Raw genomic sequence first — 19,446 nt, forward strand, 5'->3', positions numbered from 1 at the left:
TTTTATAGCCAAGTTATTATTATTTATTTATTTTTTTTTTTTTGCGGTACGTGGGCCTTTCACTGCTGTGGCCTCTCCCGCCGCGGAGCATAGGCTCCGGACGCACAGGCCCAGCGGCCACGGCTCACAGGCCCAACCGCTCCGTCCGGGACACGAACCCGTGTCCCCTGCATCGGCAGGCAGACTCCCAATCACTGCGCCACCAGGGAAGCCCCCTCCTGGCTGTTTTAAAAACCAGTTTTGCCACAAGAGCAAGTAAAGATCGTATCTAAAAGTTGTTCATGCCTTGCTGATTTACTAGTGAGGCTGAGCACTTTTTCCAGTGTTTTCTGGACATCTGTATAATTATTCTGTTAATAGTTAATTTCTAACTTTCCCTCATTTTTAAAAATTAGAGGAGATTTTCTTATTGTACCCTAAGAATACTTTATTAACCCTTAATCATGTTGGCTGTTAAGTATGTTTTCCTCAAATCTGTCAGTTTCCTTTTTTAGGTACTGAAGTTTGAAATCTTCAATATTTCCATTGAAATTTTAGTTAATATCATTATTATTACCTTGCTGTGATCAGTTAAATATTTACCTAAGTTTCTTCAAGAAAAACTAAACATTTAAAAAGAAGGTGTCACAGGAAATCGGAGGTCTTCTTCCTGTTAATAAAAGCTCCATGTTTTAGGGGCGCTGGTCAGTGGGCTAAGCATCCAGCCCCGAGAGTTCTGAGGGGGTCAGTGGCATTTTCTCATACCACTGTCCTCTTGGACCACATTCTGTTCCACAAACACTACAGCTCCAGAAGTTGAGGAAAAGTTCCCATGTTGGCATCTTGTCCACGTTATACCAGCCTCACCCTGCCCCCTAGTCAGTACTCACGTTTAACTCTTCCCAAGTGGACACTCTCATGGTCAAGAGAAGGAAGTCCTTCAGGTAGCACTGAAGAAGTTCTTGCCGCTGGTCTACAGTGAGCTGAGCAAGAAACCTGCCCAGTGCGGTCTGCTGAAAGAGCTCCACTAACTTCTCTGCCAGTCCTGCCGGGGGTGGGTGAGGGGGGAGATGGAGAACGGCTTGGGGTGAGGATGTTGACCATGACTCCCCTTACCCGCTGAATGCAGGGACATGGACATGGTTCTAATAAGGCTGCCTTTTTAATCATCATTTTTTATCATCATTTCTGGACACTTTAGATATCTTCTCAGTGGAATAACAGAAACAAAGTCAGAAGGAATGTTCCATTCCGGTCATAAAAGCCTAGCCAGCCCCAAAGAGAACACAACCTGGGATAGATCAAGTTTATTTCTACCAAGTCATAATGTGCTTTGGGAACCCCGGACCCAAGCGAACCAGGAATGAGTGGGTTGCCCTCCAGGGGCTGGGATCATATGCTGCTCAAATCAAAAAGATCTGCCGTCTAGTGGATGGGATGCTGGCCCCCAAGTCACATGCTATTATAGAAAAGTAGGGTCAGTTAGGATATGGTATGAGAAAGAGAAATACTCTCTCTTCAGGAGAGAGACTGCTTCAGGTTTGTTCAGAAAGAGTGGCAGAATGCTTACCTAGAAAAATAAGTTCATCTTCAAGTATTTTGACCAGTATTTTTTTAAGAAATCTTTCCTTTTTTTAAAAAAATTGAAATATAGTTGATATATCATATTATGTTAGTTTCAGTGATGTGACATCTGCCTACCTTATGAAATGATTACAAGTCTAGTAACCATCTTTGTCCTGTATTTTTAAAAAGCAGTACTATACTTAAACTTTGAAAAGATTACTTCATGTATGAAAGATGACTTTCCCAAAAGTGCTATGTGACCACCGGTTTTCCTGGAATGTCTGTGGCCAGACTACTTGGCACGTGACAACTGAGCAAGGTGCCCTGTGACTCAGGGCAAAGGTATTACTCTACTCTGGTCACTGGCGGTTGCTGAGAAGGGCCCAGCTGGGGACATCTTGAGTCCTGGTGCCTTAGTTGCCCAGGGAACTCAGAATGGGGGTGACCACCTATGACGGGTAGCAGGGTCTCCTCCTGCCAGAACACGTCCCCTCCCACCATCGCTGGGCTCACCTTCATCTCCCGTGATGTACTGAGTGTGGACCCACAGCTCCTCTAGATAGTCCTTGATTCTCCAGCTAAACGGGACACTGTTGGAAGTGTCCTCTGAGAGGTTCATGTAGTTCTGCACTATGATGTAGGACATCTCCCCTTTAGACCTGCAATCGGCCAAACAAGGACCAAGAATGTGGTTAGTGAGACGCCGCTCAAGACACAAGACGAGATCCACTCCTGATGCCAATTCCTCTCCATCCTTAAGAACTGGGAGGCTTAGTGGGCTACAAAGACAGTTCCCCGGTCTATTGAACAGCTCACCTTTGTGTTATAAAGGAACTCAAGGATGACCTTATGTTATCTCTTGGTTTTACAGACAAAACAAAAACAAACCACAGCTGGAAGGGGTTAAGTAGGTTGCTTGAAGTCTTGGGCAGAACCAGTCTGGTGGTGTCTGAACCCACCCTTACCCTATACCTAGGCAAAGAGAATCGAAGCCCCCTGAAATCCAAACAGGAAGGTTCTGGCAGGCCAGCTGAGCTTGAGTTACACAAGATCGGGTCTAGGGATAGGCTCTGTGGTTCCCGCCATTGGCAGCAGGAGCAGGAAAATCAACACAAACGCTCTCCTACGTGCAGCTTCGCCAGTGTAGACGAGGTGGAAGCTGGCCATTTTAACTGCAAAGGGTGCTCTGAGAACAGGGAAATGAGGAAAGCCGAGAATGAAACAAGTATTTCTCAGAACTCGCGTCAACTCTTTTGTTACTGTAATGCCATGACCCTTCAGGCTACAAAAACAGCCAACTTAAATGTGATTCTAAAACCCATAACTATATTTCATCAAACACCTGGGAGAGCCTATTAAGTTTGTTGCTATGTTATGGGTTTTTTTCCCTTCCCATGAAAAGAAAGTCTTCTATTCACCTTGTATCATTTGCCACAAGAGGAATGTTCAGAAGCTTAACGTCACTGAAAATAAACATCCAAAGATCTCTTGCCCAGGACGGAGAATGTGGGTTGGTCAGCAGCTCGAGGTTGCCATCTCTGTCCATGAAAGATATCATGCTCGCCAGGAGGGGAGTCACAGCACCCTGGACCCGCTTCCAGATGGTCTGCCTATGTTTGGGAGAGAAGCAGGCCTGCTCAGGTTTGAGGGACCACAGATCACACTGGGATGCCTGCATCCTTTTCACATTTTGTGCCTTCTTGGCAGTAACAAAACATCTGCTCTACTACTCCTACACTGTAGCTGTGTTTTTCATGTTTTTTTACATCATTTTTAAGTACTAGAAGAAAGACTTACAAATCGAAATAAGATTAGAGGCAGAATTGGAAAGGTTCTTAATTCTACCTCTAATAAACTGGAATTAGTTCGTTGAAAAGGCCAAGTAGTATTTGTTTTATTTTGTTATGTAGCTGTTTTCCAGAACAAGTCATCCAGGCTCTATAAATAAAGAAAAGAATGACCAAATTCATTTGAAAAAAATGTTATTTTAAGAAAAAAAAAAAATCAGTTGGGAATAGAATATAATAAAGAGACCAAAGTAAATTCATTCCAGGTACGTTAAACAAGAAAGCATATCTTTATCTAGAACTTAGTTTTTATTGTTGATGGTTTTGTACATTAGATCTGAATATTTATATATACGTATATACACATATATATAAACTTGACTGCTTATATTAACTCATACATGTACAATTATATTTAGTAATAAAATATATTTTATTTTATAAAAATAAACTTAAGTCATTTAAAAATTCTTAGGGTAAGGCCAAAGAAACCTACTACTAGGTAATTAATATTGGGGAGAAAAATGCATGTTCCATTTTGAAAAGAAAAAGAAATACTTTTTAAAAATATTGAACCAGAAATGTGCAGAAAACTGTGAGAGTGAAAGGTAAAAGCTGGCTGCAGGGAGAAATGGGGGAAGCTGTACCTGGTCACATATGCAGACTTTGGGTGCTGGAAAAACCCTAGTACAGTCATCCCTCCATACCCATAAGGGGTTGGTTCCAGGACCCTGACAGATACAAAATCTGAGGATGCTCAAGTCCCTTATATAAAATGGTGCAGTATTTGCATATAACCTACGTACATCCTCCTTTACACTTTAAATCATCCTTAGATTACCTATAACACCTAATACAAAGTCAACACTACGTAAACTGTTGTAAATACAAGGTAAATGCTATGCAGATAGTTGCCAGCATGTGGCAAATTCAAGTTTTGCTTTTTGGAACTTTCCGGAATTTTTTTTTTCCCGAATATTTTCGGCCCGCAGTTGGTTGAGTCTGTGAATTTGGAACCTGAGGATATGGAGGGCTGACTGTGTAAAGACTATCCCAATTTGGATTATTTAATGCCAAGAGGGCAAATGACTGAAATCCAAAACACATGGAGGGTGAGCAGTCAGCTTCCAAACCCTTGTGAGAACGGGCCAGTAGGCCCCAGAGCTCCACCTGGACTCAGATGCTGGTCGGATCCATGGTGGCCCCTGAGTGCAAGGCCAGTCCTGACGCAGAGCAAACAGCAGAGCAGTGACAAGTGGGGCCACCCTTGCCACTATGAACACCCTTTGAACACTGGCAAATGTGGGAAGTGCAGTAAGTGAAGGGGTGGTGTCAAGGGTACATTGAAAATACAGATTTTAAGAAGCATTTATGTAAAAACAAGCATTTAGTAAAATCCATACAGAGGAACCAAGGGAAATGAAAATAATTCTAGGTCCAAATCTAATCTTATAAAGTTCCTTCAGAAGGTACAATTAGGAAAGAAATGAAGGCTAACTACAGAAAAACACAGAAGCAGAAAAACCCTACAGTCACAAACCCAGCATCAATAAGCTCACATGGTCCATTTAACCCTGGATGTTCCCACGTGTCCCCCCTGCCAATGGCATGAAGGCGACACACCCCTGCTGAATCCAAGCCTCCGGATGAGTTAACCTTTCTCTCAGAGATGAAGAAACTGAGGGCCAGGGTGGTGAAGTCACAGGTCTAAGACGACCCTGCCGACAGGGGCGGGTGGAATCTTCCATTTGGGATCCAGAGCAAATGCCCCCTGCCTCAGCCACAAAGGTTGTCACGGGCTAGTCTTGAAAACAATGTCAAGTTTTGCAGAAAAAGGACCAGGGACAACAAATGAATACTCTGGGTCTTATTTTCGTAGTAATCAAATAACTTCACGCAGGAGGCCTGGGAAAACAACTTCGCTTCCCTCCCTTAATTTACTAACCTAAAAAGGCACCCATTTCTATGGTAATGGTCATGCTGGTACAAGTTTACATCCAACAAGAACAGATGTTCTGGGTTGTTTTGTTTTGTTGTGTGTTATGAAAAAATTTAAACTCACACAAAAGTAGAGAAAAGAGTCTGGCAAACCCCATGTAACTGCCGCCCAGACCATCTTGTGCTCTGGGGAAAAAATATTGACAGCTCTGAATTTCTCAGAGGTTTGGAAAGAAGCGTCTCCTCGGCTGGAAGAGCCATGCATCCACCCCCCAGCCAGCCCTGGTTTCCCTTCACGGCAGTACCTGAACGTGCCGGCTTCCTGCAGAGCGTCCTGATTGGAGGCTTCCCTCACCACCCAGTCTTTCACATTGTAGAGGTAGTTCTCTTCTTGCTTCTTTAAAAGGACAGAGAGGCGCATCTTGGTGACCCGTAAGAAAGCGGCTATGGAAAAGCAGAGCAGATGGGCACTCAGCACGTCCCCGGGCACCGAGTGGTAGGCTCTGCATCCCTGACCTGCCCCAGCAGGAGGGTAAGCCCGTTTCCTTTGGGCAGGCCAGGTCTACAGAAATCCCGGAGGTGCACTTAGATTCCCAGGGGGCCAGCTGCTTCTGGGAGCCACAGAAAGCGGCAGCGGGGGGATGATTCATGGTCCAAAGAAGGAGCCCAGGCTGGGGTGCAGGCAAGAGGGGCCCCACGCCTCTGTACTTGCCATCTTCGTCTAGGAGGCTGAGGAGAATGGACACCCTCCGCATGCTGCGCTGACAAGCCTCGTTCTGGTCTCTGAGCATGCCCACGGCGCCCTGGATACAGCTTCCCAGCAACCTGGTGGTGTCCAGGATCTGCGTCTGTCGACAGAGACAATCAAACCTTCCATTTCTGTCACTTACAAGTCAGGAGAAGCCAGGCGACACATGGGAGACAAGGTCTAAGCGCCTATGTGCAGGGGGCACAGTGTTCCTCCTGCCCAAGCTCCCGCCACGTGCCCTTGCCAAGTTCCCCTTAGAACCACTGTGAGGGAATTCCCTGGCGGTCCGGTGGTTAAGGCTCCGGCACTTTCACTGCTGTGGGCCTGGGTTCAATCCCTAGTCAGGGAACTAACATCCTACAACCCACGTGGTACAGCCATAAAAAGTAAAAAAAAGGAAACCACTGCAACATGATCCCGTGTGCCTGGGGACCCCGTCAGTGGTCAAGGATCAGAGCAAAACTGACCAGGGGACACCAGGAAAAGCCAAGGTCAGATCTGGTACTGGTAATTCACCTGCACTTGCAGTGGCAGGGGGAGGAGTGTTGGGCTAAGCCCTGGACAGATGAGTCCACTCCTCAGACAAGTCTAAGGAAGGGCAGCCCAACAGCACAGAGGCTCAGAGGACTAGAAAGAGCAAGAACTCACATCACTTCCTGGTCCAGAGGTCGGGCTGTCCATTGCCTCAGAACTTTCTGTCTCCATTTCCACCTCTGCCACTTCCCCTGATGTAGCCACCTCAGTTTCCATCACCTCCTCACCATCGTCTTGGGCCCCGTGTTCCACCTCCACTGCATAGAAGCAAAACAATGGAGTTACTGTTCAGAGGTGGAAGGGGAGCGCTGGCAACAGCCTCTACGTGGCGTGCTGGGGCTCTAACCACTGGGATTTCCCTGGCAACAGCTCGGGGGAGGGTCCCCAAAGGACAGGCCGTCAGTCATGCAGATCAGCCTCTGTTCGCCCACTGGATGTGGTCCATCAGTGCAACCTGAACCTCCGTCCTGGGCTCGGATGGCTGATCCGGGAGGCAGGGCAGACAGAATCTGACATGTTCCACAGGCACCTGCAAAGACCTACCTTTCCTGTGGAAATACTGTCTTCTCCTGGCCTTGGAAAGCAGTAGACAGTGCCCTCGATTCATCATCACTCAGTTCAGCAAACATGTCCCGAGCTCTTGCCGAGGGGCAGGTATTGGACCCAAGGGAATGGTAGCCTAAGGTCCCATCCTCGCAGCGCCGCACACACCTCCCTGCAGCCACTCCCACCATCCTGTCTCCCCGAGGACCTTTCCTCCACACTCACACTCAGGCTGATCTTCTGGTTTAAACAGCTGGCTGATGGCCACATCCTGCAATTTAGTCACGTCCGAAACCATCACTGTGGATCTCCGGAGGTCGTCGATGTGTACAGACTGCCACAGCCCTGGGAAAACAAGCCCCAGAAGCTTCCCTGTCTCCTCTGGTTTCTTCCTGTCAGTCATAAGCAGGGATACACTACCAACCCTATGTTTCAACGCACTGCGGAATGAACAATTTGTATCCTGAAGTCTAATTCCTTCAATATACACAGGAACCATATAGATGTCATGCTACGGCTGTTAGCAACTTTAGCATAAAATTCAGTTTTAAGAACTGAGATGACTACTTCGTAAAAAATGTTTGAAGAAGGCTTGTGATTCTTTTATAAATTTGTTATTAAACTTGCTGTATCATAATTAGTAGAGGGGTGTGAGACAACGGCAAGCTTTGCCCCCCATTAACTATGAAATTATTAAAGTAAACTGTTATTTGCCTATTTCTAGAATACTAATTTTCTCATACAGGGGATTCCTTGGAGATACTTTGGGATCAGGTCCAGACCATCACGAAAAAACAAATATTACAATAAATTGAATCACACAATTTTTTTGGTTTCCCAGTGCCTATAAAAGTTATGTTTACATTATACTGTATTTTATTAAGTGTGCAATAGCATTATGTCTCAAAAAACAATGTACATGCCTTAATTAAAAAATACTGTATAGCACACACAAAAACAAAACAACCAAAAAAATACTGCATTGCTAAAAAATGCTAACCCTCATTGAGCCCTCAGCTAGTCGTAATAGTAACATCAAAGGTCACTGATCCCACGTCACCATAGAACATATGATAATGAAAATGTTTGAAATATTGCGAGAATTGCCAAAATATGACACAGAGACATGAAGTGAGCAAATGCTTTCAGAAAAATGGCACCGATAGACTTGGCACAAACCTTCAATTTGTAAAAAACGCAGTATCCGTCAAGTGTAATAAAGCAAAGTGCACTTAAACGAGGTGTGCTTGTGTGATAAATATTTGGTGGCTAATTCCTCAGGAAAAAAGAGAGAGAGAGAGAGAGATTTAAGATAGCATTTCCCCACCCCAGAAGCAGGCATAAAGTATCCATGCATTCGTAACACTGTTAGCTGGAACTCTCTCTCTGCATTATCCATATAGTAAAAGGTGAGGAACCAGAGATTAATCAAGTGTTTATCGACAAGTGATGAAAGAAGTGCTATATGTTGGAACAGCCAGTCCAAAGATGAGTGTTTTTTGCATTAATCAGCAGTAAGAAATCTCAATGAAAAAAATATTGTTGAGATTAATATTAATGTTCCAATGTCAGACTTTGTACATCATAGGACCAAATTAGAAACAACTTAAACATCATTAAACAAACATATTCACTAATATTTTGGTCCTACCTCCATGGGATCCTACAAAGGACGTTCCACTTCCCATCCGGGACAGTTTTGTGATGAAATAGACTAAGACGTAGTCCTTATTTCCTTGTATCTTGTTGATTTCATTTATAGCAGAATACCTATTTTAAAAACAAACAAGCAAAGACAAAATAAATCAAAACAAAACCCAAGAAAATAAACAAAATGGACGTTGTAAAATGCCTGAAGGGTGTCCTCGGAGCGGTCACGTTCCATCTCACATTTTTTTTAGCTTTAAATAGATTTCATACCCTCAAGCTTGCTATCCTCTCTTACAAGAGAATGGGAGCAAGGCCTCTCTAAGTAGGCTCATCTCTTTCCCCCACTCTTGCATCCCTCTGCTTTGAAATGGCATTTTTTTTTTTTATTGGTCAGGAACCCTATCTTACAACCCTTGATGGGCTTGCTCTGATGCTACTAAGGTGAGGCTGGCGGACCTTTCCATTTCAAGAAACAGAGTTCTGTGAACAGACAACCAATGGCCAAAGACAACCAAGATATGAAATATGGTTTCCAATGCTTTAGAAGGTCCAGAAATTACTTTTACTTAAACATCAAGTAATAAGGGAACGTAGTTAATTCTAAAAGTATCAAATTTCCCCTACAAACAATATAAAGCTGCCCAACAAATACAACTGAAAGCATTTAAATACCATTATGGCCCTTAAACTTGCAATAACTTCATATCATGTAGTTTAAAATGAATAATGACCAAATTATGTCTGCTAACATATGTTCCAAGGATACTCTTTTATATCCTGCTAATATTCTGTTATTTACACTTGTTGCATTTGGCTATTTTTGTGTTGTTATGAGCCTTTTCTCTCTTTGTTTCTCTAGTCCACATTTAGAGGAATAAAAAGGGAGAATAATTTTTATTCTTATTTTTAATGTTCATTCTGATACTATACAGTTTTCAGGGAAGAAATTCTTTAGGAGCTCCTGAATAAATTTGGAGTTTCCTACGCAGTTTCCGAGAAAAATAACAAAAACATACTTTGCTGAAGCGATGAGCTGAGCACTGTGAATTCCATCTTCAAAATCTGTTTGAATAATGAGGATTTTATAACTGGCTTTGTGAGCTAAGCAGTTTCTGAAAGAAAAAGGAAATTATCCAAGTGAGTTTTCTGTCCTAAAAATTGGTGATAATATTCTCCAAAGTGATGGGAAATAGAAGGGGTATATAGAAAAACTATTCAGGTGGGATTTTCCTCTGCAAGTAAGGTGGGTAGACAATCCAGCGGTGAAAGAAAAAAGCCCCAATAAATGCTTCCCAATGAGGCATAAGGATGCTGGATTCAGAGAGGGCTGTTTTTGCAGAGGATAACAGAGATGAGAAGGACACCTGGAGAATTTAACAACATCCTTTTCAGAGTCACATGTCCTCAAGGTTCACTAACCAAAAGTGGTGAGAACACCAGTGGTTACCATAGCCATACATATGAAATACAAAGTGATGGATCCTGAGGAGGGAAAGGAACGGGAGGGGAAGGCAGAGACCCTCACCGAACTTCCCTGAGGAAGGAGTACTCGGTGTCAAAGTGCTGCAGTGACAGGATGGTGAGTTTCAGAGCCCTGTCCATTACTTCTGATTCTAAAAGTTCACAGTCATGACTGGTTAGCAGTCTGGAGAACGTTGTGATCTGCAAAGGCAGGAAATGCAAATAATTCGCTGGAATGCAAGAAAGGGTTGCACGTCCGCTAGGTTTAGATCCCAGAAACATGAGGATGTTCAGCAAATATCTTCCATGGGCTCCTCAGTGTGCAGTTGGTACACAGACAGAAAAGAATACAAACCCAGTGGAGTTTTCCAAAACGAGGCAGTGCTGAGGTAAACAGAACCTACAGGATCAAACATATTGGAGAGAAGAGTCACCCTGTCCCTAAGAGGCCTTCAAGTCTTCTTCCTAGACTCCAGTGTCTTTTCCTACTTTGGATCCTACTGACAGTTCTGATGATACCTTAGGGCTCAGAACAAATGCCATTTCTCCTTTGCAATCTTACTTCATACTTTCAGATCGAGTTGGCCATTCATGTCCCTTCCCACAGCTGTTAGCAATTCTCCCCTGCCACTGGATCACACCGCACAGTGCAACAAATACACTCCTTAAGGGCATGCTGATATCCTAGGTCCTGAATCGTTATCTCCAGGCTGGCCTTACCACTGAGTTTCCTATTCCTATATCCAACTGCATGATAGTCTACCTAGATGTTACAGGAACATCAAAGCCCATCCCAAATGGAATTCACCACTGCCTCTGCCAAACTTGCTGCTCATACCTAGATTGTGATTAACCAAACTTTTGGTCATCCAAGGAAGAATCCAGGGAGCCATGTCTAGCCTCCTCCATCTCCCAGAGCCCCTATAAGGAATCAATCATTACCTCTGCCAATCTGCATCCCTACTATGTCTCAATTCCACCCATCCATCCTCTACTTTGACTGAACTGGTACTGCAGCCTCCCTACTGGTCTATCTTTTCTGTGAGTCTTTTATCGGACTTTTTTCCTTCCTCTCTCCACACACATTTCTCCATCACTCCCCTCTATACAAGGAAGACAAAGCTCCTTGGTGCTACTGACAAGACCTGAAGTCTCTCCAGTTATATCTCATCCCCATCTCTCAGCCCTCGCAGCCTTGAACTTTAAGCTTCATCAGCCTTTAACTCCTGGTTTCCTGCACAGACTGTGTTGTTTTAAACCTTGACATCCTTGCTCAAATAAGGTCCTCTGCCTATAATACCTTCCCAACCATACTTTACAATTAGCTTGACGGTCATCTCTTATTAAAGATGGGTTCACGCGACCTCGTATCCTGATCTGTGTTGCTCCTCTTTGCCTCTGTGGATAGCACTGTCATAAGATATCAACAGTACCCGTTCATGAGTGTCCTTCCACCTTACACTGTATGTAGACCAAGGCCAAGCCCTGTGTTAATTCATCTTTATATCCCCAGTGTACTCGAACCTCATTTGTTGAAGTGAACACTGTGCACAGCACTGCAGAAAAATGGGCACTCGAAACTTGGTTAAACTAACATGTATAAATATATAGGTCTCCTTGCACTTGCCAAGGAGAGGAACCAAAAGTCTCAACACATTCATTTACGGTTCCTATACACTGACTTGCAAAGAATCTTGAATTCTTGATTCAGCGAGTCAAGGACCCTGAGGTAAAAGAGAAAAAGGGTAAAATATAGAAAGATAATCACCTCTGTGAAGACGGCACGGCGCCCCGCATCCATCGTGCAAAGGTGAGCCTGGAAGAAGTCTGCAAAGGAGTTATGCTGCTGCCTGTAATAGTATGCTTGCGACAGGGACTGTGCGGTGAACAGGCCTAGTGAGGAAGCGTTCAGCCGAACTACAGCATCAGGTGTGGCACAATCCAGCAGCACCAGTTTGGCCTGCTCAGATACCTCCTGGTAAAGCTCATCCGTCAAGACCTTGTGCCCCAGCCGCTCTATGACCTGGAGCACCACAGAGGCACACGTGTCTGAGTGGTAGCCCATGAAGACATCGGAAGGGCTGTACTTGGGTCTGGCTAGAAACTGCTCTGCTTTCACGTCTATGAACTTCTCCACCCAGACCTTAAGCTCTTCCACGATATTCTTCTGCCATTTCTCCAAAACAGTGTTGATGTCCAGATAGTGCTTCTCTAGCCGGTTAATGAGGGGGATGGGAAAATGTTTGTAGACGACATCTTTCTCCTCGATGACTATCAAGCGGAAGTCTGGGTGAACCCGACATTTGACCCGATGGGTCCCCAGACCGAGGTCCACGTACTTCTGGCCGCCGAGGTAGACGTAGTACTGATTGAGCGCATCATAGAGGCTCTCATAGAGGTTCTGCAGATTGAGCAGCACCACCATCTTGCCGGTTTCCATGCATATCTTCACTCGGTTGATATTTCTGCAGATCTGGGTGTACTCTTGGTCCTTGGGAAAACTGGATCCAAAAATAATCTCTGGCTGGTCTGCACTGAAGAACGCCTGCTGCAGGATCTGCAGGGCCACATAGTTTCTGGTCAGCACGAGCAGGTAGCGGGATTCGGAGTCGTCCAGCTCTCTGCCAGATGCCTTCTGAAGATCACCGTATATGTTCTGCTGGATCAAATGCATGGTGCTGATTTCTTCTGTGCACTTTGCCTCAGGTAAATTGGATGAAAAAATATCCAGGGCGTGGATGTCGTCTTTGCCACTGAAGTTCCGAAGGACAGCTTGTGCGATGTCTTGAGGGGAAGGCTCTTTATTAGAGGCTTTTGCCGCGGCAAACACCATTTTGATGAGGCTGTAGTAGTCACGAAGCCCAAAGAACTCCTTGTCCTGCCTCTTACATACTGTTTCATAGGCTTTGGCAAAGGATGCAAAGTATCCTCGGATTCTTTCTTGGACGAGGGGCTCTGAAGAGCAAATTCCCCTGGCGCTCTCAATGAGCTCTCTCTTATTGGGACTGCCACGTGACACAAAAATACCCCGGTTCATCTTGGCGGGGTCCAGGGCCCAGTTGGAAATGCCTATGAAGCCAACTTTTTTGTGGGGGGCGGGATCGTCTTCAATGCATCCATCTTCCAGCAGTGGGTGCAGAGCCTTCAGGGGCATTTTGGGCGAGTCTTCTGCCAGTCCAACCTCATCTAACACCACCACGGAGACGTACTGCTCCAGGTCTTTCCCCTGCTGGAAGCGGGCACACTGCTTGAAGGTGCCTATAATGCCCTGTGGGGTGGAATGAGGGCTACACTGGAACGACACCAGATGGACCTGCTTCAGGCTCCGGAATAGGTCCGAGTGCGCAGCCTGGCCTTGCATGGCATCTGCCACGATGGTCTTGGCGAGAGATTTGGAGCTGCCGGGCTTGCCCACCAGGAAGAGAGGAATCTTGAGCTCGATGCAGATAACCATCATGAAGACATTCTCCTTCAAAGCCAAGTTCTTAGCGATGGTTTTCCTCAGAGATACGTCATTCAGAAAAAGATCCTGGGTTTGTGTTATCTCATGCAGGATAATCTTGCTATCATTATATGGTTCTGGAAAGAACCTGCAAATGGCTTTCCGATAAGATTCCTTCTTCTCTAAAGAGGCGTGGTAACATACCCCGATGGCCAGCACCAAGGACCAGAGGATGGGATCTCTCTCAAAGTCATTTTGGATGACATCAGACTCGCAGAGAAAGGAATCCAGCTTAGACAAGAGCATCTCACTGTGGTCGTAAAACCATTTGAAAACTTTCACACAGCGTTCCACATCCCTGAGGCTGACAAAACTGCATTCATTTTGTCTTTTCCTCATGAAACCCTGAGAGGCAGAAAGCACTTCGGTGATCACACGAGTCTCGCTCTGCACCATCACGATGGAGTTCACTAGTCTCTGGACAATCTGCTGGATGTAGAGCTTTTCTGCTGAGTCATTCAACTGTCCGAAGTCCCACACCAGGGGGATCAGGCTCGGCGGCAGAGCGTGAACGCGGTACACCAGCTGCCTCAGGGGGATGGAGCCAAGCCTCTCCGCCGTCTCTTCTGCACTAACCCTGTATCCCAATCCAGCTGACTCCAGACGGCAGATCATCTCCTGGGTGTGCTTCCGGTAAGGGTTGCAGGCTGCTATGATATGCAAGCCAGAATTCTTAACCAGGGGCTTGCCACCCACTGTGTGGTCACACAGGACCTCTTTGATGCAGCTTATGGCCTCTGTGGTGTTGGCTTCATCAAAGAACAAGATGGTGTCTAGCTGAAATTGGTCCTTATTGAAGCAGGCGAGTGCTTCGGCCTCCCTGACCTTGGAGTAGATCATGTCGGCAGCTGTTCCTCCGTGAACCTTGACCAACTTCATGGTGTCAGCGTCAGCACCCCCACGCCGCAGGTCACTGAGGAATTTAATGAGTCTTGTTTTCCCACAGCCGGTTTCTCCCATGATGATGACAGGGATGCCACACCGGAAACGCATCTCGATGGCAAGGATCTTAAGCATATTGTCCGTTGTAAGCTCGTATGTTTCATCAGGGTCGATGGGCCACTGGATCCCCAAGGCCAGGCACAGCTTTTCAAGTTTCTCATGTCGGGGCAGCTGGTCAAAGTCCACATTGAAGGGCACCCTCTGAAGTAACAGGCCCTCATACAGTTGCACTGTCATAACATCCTTCTTGATTACTTCCCCACTCAAGCGGTCAATGGCGTCAACACCGCCGTTCTGATTGGGCTGGAAATGGAAGCCTATGAACGTCATGGATGTGTGGTCACTGTTGAAGAACACGTACGGGTGGGGCTCTGACTCCCACCTCTTCCGGAGAGTAAAAGGGGCAAGATCTTTTTCCTTGACCCCGTCCATGGTGACTGTGTACTTCCCTGGGCTTTGGTCGGATGTGTGAAGTGTAGGCGTGGCGAAATCTCGTGCCATGAAGATCATGAAGGTGACCACAAAGTTCTTGAAACCCACCAGAGTGTCTCCAACAAAGCTGGGATCGCAGAAGAGAGAAGCCTCACAATCTCGGAGCTGGTAGTTCAAGAACCGAGCAAAGTTCCGAAGCTCTGACCAGGATGGGTTTATCACCCCACAGTAAATCAGGAGATGTTGGATGCATTCACCGGGGCTGCCCTCAACAGAGCCTTTTTGGTACTGAAATGTGTCTAGGTTTTCTTTCTGATGGAACCGCCTTAGATATTGGTAAGGTCTCTGGAATGTTTCACTGCAGAACGCTCTCTGGTCCATTCCTGGCTCTTCATAGCTCCACTGAGGATCCAGCTCCATGCTGATCACTTCTTTGGGAGGCCTGCACGTGACTTTGGGGAAGATGTCTAGAAAATTGAACTGGGGGACAAGTGTACTCTGGAAAGAAGAGACACAAATGAAATGAGTTATGGCTGAATTGCCTAAAAAATGCTTTTGTGTTTTAATCCTCCACATGGTCTAGACTGCATGGACCTTTACGAAAAATCACTTTCCATGAAGGGATTTCTGTAGATTCCTCTTTGCATGGGGTGTTACCTTTTGCACATTCAGGCATCATATGAGCTGCACTGTCGATCACAAAGCCCTTTTCTACCCAACCTCTTGGAACTAAATCTCTCCATCAAGTACATACGCGTGCACGTGTGTGTGTATGTCCGCATAAAACTCCCTTTTGTTAAGAAACTGAGATGATGAAAGTCTCCTTTCCCTGTCAGCTACCATTAAGAAAGATGGTGCTCCTCCTAGCAAATGAGTTTTCTGCATTCCCAGCACCACTGGCATTTAACCCAGACATACAGCATCCATCCCGATGAGAACAAATCTAAGATACTGCTAATTAATAAAAGAATCTTTTTATTCCAGGCATTACTTAAAAATAAGTTTAAAGATCTGTCTTTACTAACATTGCACTCAGCTACTTTGCTAAGGCAAAAGTGGGGAATCACAAAAACGTATCGAAGCCCCCACCCCAACAGTAACATGAAAGTGCCCTGATACACACCAGCTTCAAAGGCCTCTGTGGCAGCGAACTCCCTTCCAGGATTTCAACGATATATAAGTGGCATGGGTTCCGAAGCCACATCTTCCCATTTACATCCATTAAGTACTGGAGAATGAGGAGTTTGAAAAGAAACACCCAAATTCCAGTCTGCACCTAAAGACAGAATGATGTGGGTCTGTAAATACGTACACAAAAGACACCAATCCTCCCAACCCTAAGGACCCTCTTATTCAGCTCTTTGATAACGATGATACTGAGTATCAATACATGTACGAAGAAGCAAGTCTTTATACTGGGAAGGGGGCAAGGCAGGATGTGGGAGCTGTGTCTTTCCCAGCACGGCCACTCAGCTAGAACCTGCGGGCACTTACTGAAGAGGTCACGTCAAAGTGGAATACAATGGGTCTCCTCTGATACCGGGCGTCCAGGAAAGGCAGGAGGGAGCCCAGGACTTCATTCTCATCCACCTGAGGGTTGATCAATCGAATAATTTTTAGAGGCACTTTTTCTCCATTAAACTTCATTTTCAGTTGGCCGTGCAACCTCTTCACAAAGAGAGACCTTCCTGTGACGTGAACATACAAAAATTAGGCGCCAGGGCTACGGATCAAGAGTGAGAATGACCAGAAAGAGTCGCTACAAATCGTTTCTCTTTGTACAAAATTCAAAACCGACGCAACCTAACATCAGGTTAAAGGACGCACGTTCGAACCCTCAGATTTCCTTGCTGTTACCCACCCACCATCCTTGCTGCTTCCTGGGACTAAGGATGGCAGTCTGAGCATAAGGACAGAAACAGCAGAGTTCGCTCCCGGGGGCGGGGAGCAATTTTCACTGGAAGGAAGGTAGTAATGTTAAAGGGATACAGTCAACAGAATGAAAATCATGATGGTGACTGAAGGCAGAGGCATCCGTTTCTTCTCAAGATGGGGTAATTATACCTCAGCCCGCTCAGGACCCACATCAACCCCAAAGTAGCCAACGGACTTAAAAAAAAAAAAAAAAAAAAAAAAAGAGGAAACTGCAGAGATGCTAGTTTAAAGGGGGAAGATGGCTCAGCCAAGCTGGAAACCATGTGAGAAACGGTGTCCCGCTCCAGTATGGGTCACGATTTACAACTTCAGATGAGTCAATCCTCTGGAGACTCAGTTTCCCCACCTGCAAAAGGGCTCATCTGAGCTCACCCCCCACCCCATTGGACAGGGAAGGGCCATCAGGTGGTCCCTGGGACTCAGGGACCCAGCAGCCATCATTACCGACACCCGCTCTCTCCGAGGCCACGATCCCAACACACATGTGGTCCCGGAACGTGGCAGCGGCTGACGGGGTCTGTTCCGGGACCCGGAAGTGGTGAGCCAGGTAGGCCTGGATGTCCTTGAGGGGCGCCTGGGGGGTGATGAGAACCTTGTGCTGGCTGAAGGCTGAGGGGAGGTAGCAGTGCTCTCGCTCAAGGTCACAGACCATCACGAGCCGGTAGTGCTCCTGGTGGCGCTGCATGCACAGCCTCAGGAAGAGCTCCTCCGCCCGGCAGGCCACCTCGTAGCTCAGCTGGTCTGCATACAGCAGGCTGTAGACCCTGAGTCCCTGGGAGCCCGGGGTCAGGCAGCGACGCAGGAGCAGCGCCACCTCCTCGAACGTGGTCTCTGGGGTGCAGAGCAGCACCTCGTCGTAGGTGGGCAGGGGCTGGTTCGGGGTCTGCATGTAGATGGCCAGGGCGGCTGGCAGCACCTCAGAGTGGCCACAGACGACGAGATTCGGCTGGCCGTCCTGCAGGCCTCTGGGGAGCTCCCGCTGCACAGGGGGCCCAGCCATCCTCGCCAGGCGAGCCAGACAGTGGCCAAGGGCCTCCAGGTCCAGGCAGTGAGGCAGGAAGACACTCATGCACGTCATCGAGTGCTTCATGATGACCCTCAGCTTGTCCACCAGTCTGGACTCAGAGAAGAGCAACAGTGGCAATTCTTCAACCACTGTACTCTCCTGGTGTGTGATGGCCCTGCCATCGGGCCCCCGGCAGGCCTCCGAGACGTCCCTTGGGGTGCAGTTGCCTTTGATGAAGGAGAGCATGGTGAGGGCGGCACTGCTGGGCACCTGCTTCCTGAGTTCCGAGCCCAGGTAAACCAGCTGCTCGGCAGTATAGTAGTTGAGGTAAAAGTGCTCAGCTCGCTTCTCTGCCACGAATCTCTCCCACTGGTCCAGGAAGTCCTCCATCTGCCGGCAGAGGGTCTCGAGCAGCTCAGCAACTGGCCCGCTCTCCACGAGCTGGCGCACGAGCTGCAGACCGAAGTCCATCCGGATGGAGGCACCCTTCCGGGGGGAGCAGTACACCTCGGCCGTCCAGGTCCTGAACAGCATATTTCCGGCAGAGTACAGGTTTATAAAGGACTGGACAAGCCTCTGCACGTTGCAAAACACCTGTTGCAAATGGAAGCAGGAGGCAGACGTCACAGAGCTGACCGCAGAGAGAAGGACACAACAGTCTAGAATAACACAAACAGATTGATAATTTGAAGGGCTGGGGTTCGTGTTTTCTCCATGGTTCACTGTGTGATATCGAGCATGAGACTGATCACAGAAGGCCTTCCTTCCTCATTTCCACCGTCTCTTCTTTAGGAAGCAATACGTTGTAAAGATAAAGGAAACCATTTATAAAATACAAATGAACTTTAAGGACAAAACTCATAATCAAAAGGAGAGACCATGACATAAATCGACATGCCTTTCTCATCACGATTACTTCGGATGTTGATGAAGGATGTCCATGTACGTCGTTAAGTACTTGGGGATGCTTGCTGATTTACAGAGTAAATCAACATCTCTTTGGGTCATGATTTCTGAATACATGCATTCTGCAGACCCACTGGCTCCACTCTCCATGGGTTTAAGAGCAGAGTGATTCCTATGAATTAAATACAAGCTCAGGGCTTCCCTGGTGGCGCAGTGGTTAAGAATCTGCCTGCCAGTGCAGGGGGCATGGGTTCGAGCCCTGGTCCGGGAAGATCCCACATGCCGCGGAGCAACTAAGCCCGTGCACCACAACTACTAAGCCTGCGTTCTAGAGCCTGTGAGCCAGAACTACTGAAGCCCGTGCGCCTAGAGCCTGTGCTCTGTAACAAGAGAAGCCACCGCAATGAGAAGCCCGCGCACCTCAACGAAGAGTTGCCCCCGCTCACCGCAACTAGAGAAAGCCTGCGTGCAGCAACGAAGACCCAACACAGCCAAAAATAAATAAATAAAATAAATA

General features: G+C 46.7%; 1 protein-coding gene across 6 annotated transcripts in view; it reads right to left on the bottom strand.

Annotated features, from left to right (window-relative positions):
- The window catches only part of RNF213 (ring finger protein 213), a 112,253-nt gene that overhangs the window by 32,371 nt on the left and 60,436 nt on the right, over nt 1-19,446 (bottom strand). For all 6 annotated transcript variants that reach the window (XM_067715834.1, XM_067715832.1, XM_067715830.1 and 3 more), the window contains 14 exons: nt 17,462-18,617; nt 16,577-16,770; nt 16,206-16,358; nt 11,975-15,580; nt 10,271-10,407; nt 9,762-9,857; nt 8,747-8,865; nt 7,321-7,440; nt 6,667-6,809; nt 5,983-6,118; nt 5,576-5,714; nt 2,964-3,155; nt 2,059-2,204; nt 870-1,024 (listed from right to left, as the gene is read on the bottom strand). In XM_067715834.1, coding sequence (XP_067571935.1) covers nt 870-1,024; nt 2,059-2,204; nt 2,964-3,155; nt 5,576-5,714; nt 5,983-6,118; nt 6,667-6,809; nt 7,321-7,440; nt 8,747-8,865; nt 9,762-9,857; nt 10,271-10,407; nt 11,975-15,580; nt 16,206-16,358; nt 16,577-16,770; nt 17,462-18,617 — 6,492 coding nt within the window. The remainder of the gene's footprint in view (nt 1-869; nt 1,025-2,058; nt 2,205-2,963; nt 3,156-5,575; nt 5,715-5,982; nt 6,119-6,666; nt 6,810-7,320; nt 7,441-8,746; nt 8,866-9,761; nt 9,858-10,270; nt 10,408-11,974; nt 15,581-16,205; nt 16,359-16,576; nt 16,771-17,461; nt 18,618-19,446) is intronic.

Source organism: Pseudorca crassidens, chromosome 19 (genome assembly GCF_039906515.1).
Source record: "Pseudorca crassidens isolate mPseCra1 chromosome 19, mPseCra1.hap1, whole genome shotgun sequence".
NCBI classification, from domain to species: Eukaryota; Metazoa; Chordata; class Mammalia; order Artiodactyla; family Delphinidae; genus Pseudorca; species Pseudorca crassidens.